The sequence below is a fragment of the Triturus cristatus genome, chromosome 7 (assembly GCF_964204655.1).
Source record: "Triturus cristatus chromosome 7, aTriCri1.1, whole genome shotgun sequence".
NCBI classification, from domain to species: domain Eukaryota; kingdom Metazoa; phylum Chordata; class Amphibia; order Caudata; family Salamandridae; genus Triturus; species Triturus cristatus.
The window spans coordinates 41,056,713-41,069,120 of NC_140590.1; the positions used below are offsets into that span (position 1 = coordinate 41,056,713).

A 12,408-nucleotide genomic window follows, 5' to 3' on the forward strand; every position below is an offset into this window, starting at 1 on the left:
TACAAACCATTGGCCTAGAGTTCAGTTCTTGAGTGTGTGAGACCATTTGCTGACTGAGTGTGTACAACAAATGCTTTACACTGTCCTCTCATACTGCCTTACTGCTCGACCAAGCTACCAGTTTAGAAAGTAAGGTTATATCTAACTTTAGCCTTTGCCAAACCTCTGGGGACTGTGGACTCTGTGCACACTGAATCTATTTGGGAACAGTATACAGAGCCACTTTCTTACAATCGGTTTCAAGGTAAGTATTCGATCTTTGAATTTAGGGTTCTGGGGCAAGACTCGGGAGTCTCCCAGGGTCAGTGATGCACTGTTGTTGCACCCCCAGGGGCACTAGGGCAGCCGGGTGCAGAGTGTTGAGACCCAATGTTATCCTATGGAGGATAGGGGGACTCCAGTTGGTGGCTGCTGGCAAGCAGGCCACGGGGTTGTGGGAGCAAAGCTCCTAGGGTTAAGCTCAGGGCAAGTTAGGGACCAAGTTAGCACCAAAGGTGCACCCTCAGTGGCGGCCGGGTGCAGAGTGCTGTTTGCGGTCGGGTGCCCTGTTGATTTCAACGGAGATTCTCTGGGACAAACAGACACTGCAGGCTCGGGGAGGAGGACCTTCCAGGAGTGACCACCACTTCGAGGGGTTAGTTGGGATGTTGAGGGTTGGTTAGGCACCGCTGGGTTGGGCACACAAGGCCGTGGGGAGTCTGGTGCAGGGGTGCCTTGGGATGTCGGATTTTCTTATCCGCTCTGGTCGCGGTGGGTCCTCTGGATTGAGGCTGCAGGCGTCGTCAGGAGCCTTGAGGCAGGTCAGGGGTCGCCAGATCTCGGGTCAGGATCGCCAGGGGGACCTCCTTGTGGTATTTTTCCACTTGAGCTCGGGCCGGGTTCGGCGGGTGTAGAGTGGACTGGATTCGCTAGTCCTGGCTGGCACCAGAAGCTGCAGTTCAAACACGTCTGGTGTTCACGGGAGAAACAGCTTGGAAAGTGAAGGCAGGCAGGTCCTTCGGGGTTTTTGATGCTGCTGTCCACTGGAGACGCCGGGGTTTTGCAGGAGCAGGTTCGAGGGGGAGGCAGGCCTTAAGGGCTGGGACAAGTCAGTGGACGTCGTCCTCTTGTTAACTCTGCACGGCTTTTCGTCCTCCTTTTCTTCTTTTCTTGTGGTTGCTGGATCTGAGGAAGAAAGGTTCAGGGTGCCCCTAAATACTAAATTTAGGGGTGTCACAGGTAAGTAAAGGGCAGAGACCAATGGGTTCCTTCCCTGGGGTGGGTACACCCCCTATTCTGCCACTCTCCAGTGGGAGGGGGGCATGAGCCTGTCCCTGGTTGGCTGGGTCCCCGCATCCTCAAGATGGCGGGGACTCGAGGTTGTGCTTCACATCGCGTCCCCCACCTTAGGGGTGGAGTTGGCAGAGTTGGGCACATCTCTCTTCCTCACTTGTTTTAATCAACGGTTCTCCCGCCCAAAGTGGGGGATAGAACCAGTGGGGACCAGTTGCTGAGTACAGCAAGTGGTCTGGAGAAGCTCACAAAGGTGGCAGGCCTTTGAAGCTTCCCCTGCCCATCCAGGGGGAGGGGACCTAGCACCTCGTCCAAGGATGTGCATTGTTGCAGGCCCTCAAGAGCGGATGGCTCTTGACCCACGGGTCCAGCAAAATGTCTGGTGGGTGGCAGCCTAAGCAGCCACTCAGTCGGGACACTGGTTGTGGGTTGAGTTCAGGGGGCATCTCTAAAATGCCCTCTGTCGTGCGTTTTACATAGAAACCCACACTGGCATCAGCGTGGGTACAATGTGCTGAGAAGTTTGATACCAAACTTCCCATACTTCAGTGTATTCATCATGGTACTGTGGAGTTCGTAATGACAACATCCCAGCACCATATACTCTTTAATGGTACACTGCGCTTACAAGGTCTGAGAATGGACTCAGACACTGTAGGGGCACAGGGCTCATGCTTCTGTGACCTCACCACTGGCATAGTGCATCCAGCTAGAGGGGTGACTGACCTAGGCCAGGGAAGTGGTTGGTAGGCATGGCACACAGGGATGTGTGCCATGTCGACTCTTCACTTTTGATCTGCACCAAGACATGCAGCAAGCAAGGCAGTGTGTTTGTGAAAAGGTACAGGGCCCCTAGGGGTTGCACAATTGGTGCTGTAGCACATAGGAGCCTTCTCTGGTCACAGCGCCCTGGGTACATGGGGTAACATATACCAGGGACCTACCTGTGGCCAGAGTTGCCAATTGGGTCTTGTTTTGGGGAAAGAACACAGGCCCTGGGGTCTTGATTGGCAGGGCCCCAGAGCACATCAAGTCAAAGAGCATAAGTAGTCAGGCAACAAACAAAAAAGGGGGGGGGGGGGGTTGTGAGAAAGTGCCATCTTTCTTGCATGGTATGCCCCCACTTTTTGCTAAATTGCTGAATGTACTTCGATTGAGTGTACCCTGGGTTCCTGCCAATCAGGTGCCCAGGGCCTATGTTCCTTCCTTAAACCACACAAACTCCAAATTGGCAAACCCTAGCCACATGTCAGCCCCTAGTAAATGGTACCCTAGGTACCCAGGGCCTTGTGACCAGGGAAGGCCTCTAAGGGCTGCAGCACTCATTGTGCCACCCTCAGAGGCCCTGTACCCTTACACACACACTGCCCTTGCAGGCTGAGTGTCTGGGTGCAGGACAAAACAAAGAGTCGACATGGCACACATCACTGTGTACCATGCCCATCACCTACACTGCCAAGGCATATGTCAGCCACCCCTCTAGCTGGGTGCATTACGCCTATGGTGTGGGCACAGGAGCAGGAGCCCTGTGCCCCTACAGTACCCGGGTCCATTCCCGGGCACTGTAAGTGCAGTGCTGTCATTTAAGAGTACATGGTGCTGAGAGCTTGTCAAACACGAGCTCCACAGCCCCATATTGGCAACACTGAAGCCTGGGAAGTTTGGTATCAAACTTCTCAGCACATTGAACCCACACTGATGCCAGTGTAGGATTTAATGTACTAAGCACCCCAGAGGGCATCTTAGAGATGCCCCCTTACAGCTAACTTACAATCCACGTCTGCTCTGAGGCTGCCCAGGCTGCCACACAGCAGACACGTTGCTGGACCCCTGGGTGGGAGAGCCCCTGCTCTCCCGGGCCTGCAACAATGCACATCCTGGGTGAGGTGAGAAATCTCCTCCCCCAGGATGAGCAAAGGGAAGCTTCAAAGGCATGCCGCCATTTGGAGTTTCCCCAGGCCACTGCAACCCCCCACTCTGGCGGGAAGCTTGGCGGAAACCCCATACAAGGACAGGGGATGTGCCAGCCTGCCCACCCCACCCCTCAGGTGGGGGAGGCGAGGTGAAGCACATCTCCGGGCTCTCGCCATCTTGAAGATGGGAGGCCCTACCCTATCAGGATTAGGCTACTGCCCCCCTCCCACAGGAGAGAGGCAGGATAGGGGGTGTACCCACCCCAGGACAAGGACCCATTGGTCCCTGGCCTTTACCTACCTGTAACGCCCCTAAATCTAGTATTTAGGGGCACCCTGAACCTTCCTTCCTTAGATTCCAGATAGAAAACGACAAGAAGAGCAAGAAGAACAAAGACCTGCCCTGCAGCTGCTAAAAAGAGAAGAAGACACCAACTGCTTTGGCCCCAGCCCTACCGGCCTGTCGACTCTCGAACCTGCACCAGCGTGGCATCCCTCGTGGCCAGCAACCTCCCCAACCCCGGAGGACCTGGCTACCCTTTAGCTCTAAGCCCCTGGGACTCCCACGAGTAGAGGCTCTACTCAAGAAACCTATTTGCTATCCCTGGCACCAGCCCGGGACCGCGGACCCAACACACTCTGCACCAGCCAAGCCTGGCCAGTGCCGGAGTGGACAAAGACCCAGAGGACGACCCCACGGCGACTGTGACCCAGAGTCCGGCACCCAAGGACCCCCCTCGACATCCCGGAAGAAGCCTGCAGCCTCAGAACCAAGTGCCACCCCAGCCGCGATCAACCAGAGGGTAAGATTCCCGATGTCAAAAGGCACCCCTGCACCCGGCGCCCTGCGGCCCCCTGTGCCCAATCCCGGGGTACCCACCTAACCTACAACTACCCAACTTACCTCTCGAAGTGGTGGTGGCACCTGAAACCTCCTCGTCCCCGAGCCTGCAGCCTTTTTCCAAACCGGAACATTCCCATTGATTTCCATTGAGCGCCCGAAGGCTCAAAAGCACCCTGCACCCAGCCGCCCGAGTGGCCCTGGCAGTGCCCTCTCTACACTAACCAACTTCCCCACTTGCCCTGAGTAAGTGACCAGGATCCCAGCTCCCACAGCCGCGTGGCTTGCCAGACAGCAGCCACCAACCAAGGCCCCCCCTATCCCTCATAGGATAACATTGGGCCTAACTCTCTCTGCACACGGCCGTCCTGAAACTGCGGAGGATGAACCAACTGTACCTACCTGACACTGGGGGACCCCTGAGTCCATGCCCGGAATTTCAACACTACCAGTCGAGTACTTACCCTTAAACCGCTAACTTCATTTTCCTCATAGGGTAACATTGACTGGCTTTTTCTTCAAAAATCTTCTAAGTGTGAACTTTTCAAAACTGCAAAAATTCACCAAAAATCAGCCAAGTGACAAAAACGAATTTACTCACCTGCTCCTAGGTGAGCTCCCAGTGCTGGATCTTGGTGCCCAGCCCTGACTCTGAAAAGTGTTCACAACTATACTTACCTCTAACTCATTTTTCTCCCATAGGAAACCATTGTCTGCTTTTCTGTGAAATTTCTTCTAAGTGTCTACTTTTGCAAATTTGAAATATTCTTTTAAAATCGTACCATTTCTGCAAACGAAATTACTTACCTGCTTTTGATAAGGACCCCAGTCCTGGGTCTAGGCACCCAGTCCTGGATTACTAAAGTAACGATAAAGTACTCTACCTGCAATTTGAATTTCTTGCCATAGAGATCCATTGAATGTTTTCTGTGAAATATTTTCTAAGTGCTAACTTTTGAAATAGCTAAATATTATTTAAAAATCATTAGTTATTAAGTCGACTTTCATCACTTGATTCTGAATACTGACCCCAGGCTGGTTCTAGGAGCCAGACCTGGAATTCCAAAAGTAATCTGAAAAGTAATTTATTACAAATAACCTGAATTTACCATTGAGCTCAATGCATTGTTATGTTTAGGAAATAGGATCGTTTATTGCAACCAACTGTGACTGTTTACACAAATTTATTGTTTAAAACAAAAGTATTTATATTCAACCTCTCATTCTGATAAAGTATATTTTTACCCCCTTTGTGGTTCTAAAAATAAAACAAGCATATATTTTATATATATAAACCATTGGCCTAGAGTTCAGTTATTGAGTGTGTGAAACCATTTGCTGACTGAGTGTGTACAATAAATGCTTTACACTGTCCTCTGGTACTGCCTTACTGCTCGACCAAGCTACCACTTTTGAGAGTAAGGTCATACCTAACTTTGACCTCTATCAGCCTCTGGGGGACTGTGGACTCTGTACACCCTGTACCTATTAGGGAACAGTATATACAGAGCCACTTTCTCACAGGGGTTTACTGCAACTGAAACCCGCTTTCTCACAAGCCCCTTTCGAATGAAGAAACTACTGCCCTGATGAACACCATCCACTCAGGAGCCCCCTCAAACCCATGGCACAACTTCATATACATCCTTGGAACAATCTTCATCTCCCCCGCGCTCACCACTATCATCAAATCCTCCATTACCTTCGCCGTCTTGCTGGAAAATTGCAGGCCCTATTGAAGAAACCAACAGTGGACTCCAACACCCTCAGCAGCTACAGACTCATCTCGCTCCTGCCTTTTCCAGCTAAAGTAATTGAGAAAGCCATCAATAACCAACTTGCAGACGACCTAGAACTCCAACTCCTAGATAGCTCTCAATCAGGCTTTTGCACTGACCACTGAACAGAGACAGCCCTCATTGCGGCCATCGATGACATCAGAAGCATCCTTGAAAGTGTATAAACTCATCATCCTCGACCTCTCTGCAGCTTTCGATCCGGTTTCCCACAAGTCACTCATTAGAAAGCTTCAGCACTTGGGTATCTGCGGACCGGCCCTCAAGTGGATATCATCCTTCCTCATTGACATAAGTTAACGAATTAAACTTCACACCTACACCTCAGAACTCAAGAAACTCATCTCCACTGGCTTCCAGTCAGGAAAGATGTAAGTTCAAGCTACTCACCCAAGCCTACAAAGCTCTCCACAACACCGACCCACCTTACTTCAACCACCGCCTCAACTTCTACTAGCCCACCAGATACCTTGGATCTGCATCCCTGGTAGGAGCACACTTACCTTGCATCAAGACGAACAGAAGCGAAGGGCGCTTAAAATAAGAACAACACGCACCTTACAAAATCAAGCTTGGAGTAAAGACATCACAGACATACAAAGATCATACACCAACAGCCTCTGAGTAAGGCCAACAAAACTACACTTGGAGAAGAGGAGAGACAGGGTAATTCATCACCTCACAATTAAGACCTAGAACAACCTCCCGAAACTCCACAGAACCTCCCCTCTCTCACAAACCCTCAGGCCTGCCCTATTCAGCGCCTGGATACCCTCACGGGTGCTTAGCATAACATGAGACATTGTGAAGCCCAACTACACTTTTATATTGCATATAAATGGACATTAAGTAAGTTTACAAAAACACAGAATTCACCAATTCCACATGCACGTGGACCCACAGTTTAGCAAATTTGCACAATCCAAACAGATTTATAGGACATAGTCTTGAAATATATTCAAATATTTTCATGAAATAAAAAGAAAACTTATTAGAACCAGATCAAAAACTCCAAACTCCTCCTTAGAGAATGGAGCATCCATAGAACTCTCAACAAAATTATGAAAATCAGAAAAAGCAACTCACATTCTTGTTGCGTTGGGACGCCTGGCAGCTGGTGAGACACCATGTGCACTCTGGATCTTTGGAACAGGTGGCATCATCGACGTACATGGAGCAGTAATCAAGGTGATACTGTAATGAGAAGAGAAACAACTGTGAGGTGAGGGCCGCTCTCTGAATTGCCATGAGGTCACGACACTGCATGCAAAACACAAGTTACAGAGAAACAGATACCATGAGTCAACAGCCTCGGAGTAAGAACACCACACACCATATATGGATCATAAACAAATATCCTTCAGAAAAATGCGACCCCCACCATACGCAGGTAATAGGCAAACCAACTTGGAGCAAGGAAACCACAAACATCACATTGATCAAAAATCAAAATCCTTGAGGCAAGGACAACACACACCGTACACAAACAGCCTTGGAGTAAGGACACCACATACAGCTTATAAGCGAACACCTTTAAAAGCAAAAACCACACGCACCATACAAAAAAACACCTTGGAGCAAGGGCATCACAAACTGTAGGAAGCTGGCTCTGTATTGAATATGCTACTTACCAGTATGCATCTGTTCTTGGCATGCAGGGCTGCTGACATTCACATCTGTGCATAGATCGCCGCCTAGTGTTGGGTCCGGATGTTTGCACGTTGTTGTCCTGGAAGAGTCTTCGAGGTATCCTGGGATAGGTGACTCCTCCCCTGGACTACAGTGCGCATGGGCATCCTCTCCATCCTCAGATTGTTTTTCGCCATTGTGGCAGTGATGGAGTAGATACAGAAAGGTGATGACCATGCTTACAGTAATTCTGAGAGCTGCAGCTGCTACAGGCGCCGGGGAGGAGGGAGGGCGATATGAATGTCAGCAGCCCTACATGCCAAGAACAGATGCATACTGGTAAGTAGCATATTCAGTTCGAGGCATGTGGGCTGCTGAATTCACATCTGTGCATAGAATGTATAGCAGTGCCCTCTATTAGCGGCGGCTACCAGTGCCAGCTGCAGCGGTCTGAAAAAGGGTTTTGAGAACAGCCTGTCCTACAGCTGCCTGCTGTTTTGATTGCACATCTACACAATAGTGTTTGGTAAATGTGTGTGTGGTGGACCAGGTGGCTGCTCTACATATATCATGCAGGGGAATATTTCCTAGAAAAGCCATGGAGGCCCCTAACTTACGTGTTGAGTGGGCTCGTGGGGGAATAGTTAATGTGCGTTTTGCATTTTGATAACAAATTTGAATACACTTAACTATCCATCTGGCTATCCCTGCTTTGGAGATGGCGTTACCCTTGTGGTGTGGGGCAAAGGCAACGAACAGTTGTTTTGTCTTCCTAAAGGGTTTAGTCCTGTCGATGTAGTACATGAGGGCCCTCCTTACGTCTAGTGTATGGAGTGCTCGTTCCGCGACAGTTTGTGGGTTTTGGAAGAAAACGGGCAGTTCAATAGTTTGATTCATGTGGAACTGCGAGATTACCTTGGGCATGAATTTGGGGTTGGTACGTAGTACGACCCTGTTGGCGTGAACCTGTATAAATGGCTCTTGAACTGTTAGTGCCTGGAGTTCACTAACCCTTCTTAAAGAAGTGATTGCTACCAGGAAAGCTACTTTCCAGGTGAGGAATTGAATCTCGCATGAATGTATAGGTTCAAAGGGTGGACCCATCAGGCGTGTGAGGACCAGGTTGAGGTTCCACATTGGAGCCGGTGGGTGGCTTGGTGGAATGACTCGTTTGAGTCCTTCCAAGAATGCTTTGATGGCAGGCACTCTGAATAGTGAGAGGTGCTGCCTGGTTTGCAGATAGGCTGATATTGCGGTCAAATGGACACGTATAGAGGTGTACGCCAGATTGCATCGGTATAGGTGTAAGAGGTAACAAATGATGTTTTGGATGGATGCGTCCAGCGGGTTAATGTCATTATTACTGCAATAAATGACGAACCTTTTCCATTTGGCTGCATAGCAAGCTCTTGTAGTGGGTCTCCTGGCCTCCTTGATGATGTCCATACAGTCAGGTGGCAGGTTGAGGTAGCCAAACTCTAGGACTTCAGGAGCCAGATTGCCAGGTTCAGCTGTTGCGGATCTGGGTGCTGAATCTCTCCATGGTTCTGCGTCAAATGCGCGGGTTTGATCCGCAGCCTTTGATGCGGCACCACGGAAAGTTCGAAGAAGGTGGTGTACCATGGCTGGCGTGCCCACGTAGGAGCAACTAGGACGAGTGTCAGGGAGTGTTGTCTGAGTTTGCGAGCCACCAGCGGTATCAACGGCGCTGGGGGAAAAGCGTACGCAAATCTGCCGGACCAGTGCATCCATATCGCATTGCCCTGCGACTGCGGATGTGGGAACCTGGCGGCAAAGCTTTGGCATTTTGCGTTTTCGCTTGTGGCGAAGAGGTCTATCTCTGGATGACCCCACTGCTGGAAGTACGGTTGGAGTACTGATGGGTGTAACTCCCACTGGTGCATCTGGTGGCTGTGTCTGCTGAGCAGATCCGCCATCTGGTTGTCTTTGCCCGGGAGGTGCTCTGCCATGAGGAACATGTTCCTCTGAATGGCCCACTTCCAGATGCTCTGAGCCAGATGAGACAACTGTGGAGAGTGTGTTCCTCCCTGCTTCTGTATGTAGTACATGGCAGTCATGTTGTCCGTCCGGATCAACACGACTTTGTTGCACAGATGTACTTTGAATGCCTTCATGGCCAGGAAGATTGCCATCAGTTCCAGAAGGTTGATGTGCATCTTCTTTTGTTGTGTCGTCCATAGTCCCTGCACTGTGTAGTGGAGTACATGAGCTCCCCATCCCTGGAGAGACGCGTCCGCTGTCAGTACTATTTGTGGAACAGGCTCTTGGAACGGTCGGCCCTTGCAAAGGTTTTGAGGATTCCACCAATGCAGAGAGTTGTATGCCCGACCGCTCACCAACACTAGGTCTTTCAACTGTCCTTGAGCCTGATTCCACTGACGTGCTAAGCACTCCTGAAGCGGGCGCATATGTAATCTCGCGTGTGGGACTATGAAAATGCAGGAGGCCATCATGCCTATCAACTGCATGAACACTCGTGCCGGAAGTGAGTGTTGGAGTTTGAACCTGGAGATCAGCATTTGCATGCTGTTGATCCTCACTAAATTTGGCTGAGCTGTGGCCGCCAGAGTGTCTATAGTCGCACCTAGGTACTGTTGTACGTGTGCGGGCTGGAGATGGGATTTTGGGTAATTTAGTGAGAACCCCAGACTGTGAAGGAGGTGAATGGTGCGGGACATGTGGCTGGCACATTGCTGGGCTGACTTCGCTTGAACGAGCCAGTCGTCCAGGTAAGGGTAGACGTGTATGTGCTGCCTCCGTAGATGTGCCGCCACAGTAGCTAGGCACTTTGTAAACACCCTTGGTGCCGTTGTCACGCCGAAGGGAAGGACTCTGAATTGGTAGTGCTGTCCTTGAACAGTGAACCTGAGGTATTTTTTGTGTGATGGGTGAATGGGTATGTGGAAATACGCATCCTTGAGGTCTAGTGTGGCTAGAAAGTCTCCCTGCTTGAGCAGCGGGAGGACTTGCTGGAGAGTGAGCATGTGAAAATGCTCGGAAAGAATGTATCTGTTTAGGGGTCTCAGGTCTAATATAGGTCTGAGTGACCCGTCCTTCTTCGGTATTAAAAAGTACAGGGAGTACACCCCCGTACCTTGCTCGTGGACGGGTACGACCTCTATTGCGCCTTTTAGAAGCATGCTTTGCACCTCCTGCTGTAAGAGCGTTAAGTGCTCTGAGGACATAGGACGGTTTCTTGGAGGAATTGTGGGTGGAGTGGAGGTTAGCTCTAGACAGTAACCGTATTTGACAATATCTTTGACCCACCTGTCCGTGGTGATGGAGTTCCACGTGGACAGGAACCTTTGTAGCCTTCCCCCGACAGGTGTTATGTGGTCGGGAGGAAGGGAGAGGGCGTCACTGCTTGTTCTTGGGGGAGGACCTGATGTTGCCGTAGCCGCGTCCTCTTCCCTTTGTACTGGAGCCACGATATCCACCCCGGGTGTTTTTATCGTAGGTGGTTTGTGTATTGCCCTTGTTGTATGTCTGCTGTGACCCCTGTCCTCTACCTGCTCCTCTATTTCCGGGGCGACGAAAGGAGCTGCTCCGAAAGGACTGAGTCTGGAGAGCCCCCATGGACTTTGCGGTGTCCTTTTTTATTTTCTCAAGGGTGGTGTCAACCTCCGGTCCGAATAAATAGTCGGGGTTGACAGGCTGGTTGAGTATATTATTTTGCACCTCAGGTTTGAATCCGGAGATTCGCAACCAGGCATGTCGTCGCAGCATGACGCTTGTGTTAATGGCCCTGGCAGCCGTGTCTGCGGCATCTAGTGCACACTTGATGGAAGCATTTGTGAGTAGCTGTCCCTCTCTGATAAGAATTTCTGCACCTTCTTTGTACTGGTCAGGGAGATGTTGGAGTAGTTGCTCCAATGTGTCATAGTGCGCTCTATCGTAGCGAGCGAGGAGCGCTTGAGTGTTGGCTATGCGCCATATGTTGGCAGCCTGTGCGGCAACTCGCTTGCCGGAGGTCTCTAGCACCTTGGACTCTTTGTCCGGGGGAGGAGCGTCACCTATGGTCTGCGAGTGTGCCCTCTTACGAGCATTCGCTACGACAATGGAGTCTAGTGGTAATTGGCCTCTGATGTAAGTAGGGTCCCCAGGCGCAGATCTGTATTTCTTATCGATCCTGGGGTTTATAACTCGTGCCCTGGTGGGTTCTTTGAAGATGTCCTTGGCTGGTTTGAGGACCCCTTTCAACATGGGCAGAGTTTTTACATGTCTTTGAGGAAGCGAAGGTGTCCATAAGAAAGTCGTCCTCGATGGTGTCAGAGTGAAGCTGCACTCCATGATTATTTGCGGCACGTTCGATAAGAGCGTTGAACGCTGCAGTGTCCTCTGTGGGAGATGTTTTTGCCCCATAGAGTTGTGGGTCCTGTGCATCTAGAGGTGCACCTGGATCTACAGGGTCGCCCCAAGTTTGATCAGGGTCCTGTTGGTAATCAGGGTCTATGTCTCCGTGGTAGGGGACTTGGTCATCCATGTAATCCACCAACACATCCGTGTCGGAGTGTGTGGGAGAGTAGGATTGTGGATCCTGGTAGGGCGAGTGGTAAGATTCGCTCAGGAGAGGTTCTGAGTCCACAGGCAGCTTCCTTTTTAGCGGGATCCGGAAAGGGTCCAAAGGTGGCTCCGAAGTTATCCTCCATTTGTGGATAACCATCCTGCCGGTGATGGCGTCGATGACATGTGACGGAGACGCCTCAGGAGGTGTAGTTGTGGTGTGGGCGACCCGTGTCCTGAGTTGGAATATTTTTGGGATGGTGGACGGAGGCAGGCCAAAAGTAATGTTGGCTGGCACCGAAGAGGCTGCTGGAGCTTTTAGTGCGCCGGAGCCCGACGTGTCCTGGAGGACCGTTTTGGCTTTGCTGCTTTGTGCTGCACCAGGTCGCACTTGGAGCATCTTTGAGGCTTTCGCACCGACTAGGTCTGTCGA

At 50.8% G+C, this 12,408-nt stretch overlaps 1 protein-coding gene across 1 annotated transcript in view; it reads right to left on the reverse strand.

Annotated features, from left to right (window-relative positions):
• Nucleotides 1-12,408, reverse strand: part of MEGF8 (multiple EGF like domains 8) — a 634,126-nt gene that overhangs the window by 468,428 nt on the left and 153,290 nt on the right. The window contains exon 12 of the mRNA XM_085615576.1: nucleotides 6,909-7,016. Coding sequence (XP_085471702.1) covers nucleotides 6,909-7,016 — 108 coding nt within the window. The remainder of the gene's footprint in view (nucleotides 1-6,908; nucleotides 7,017-12,408) is intronic.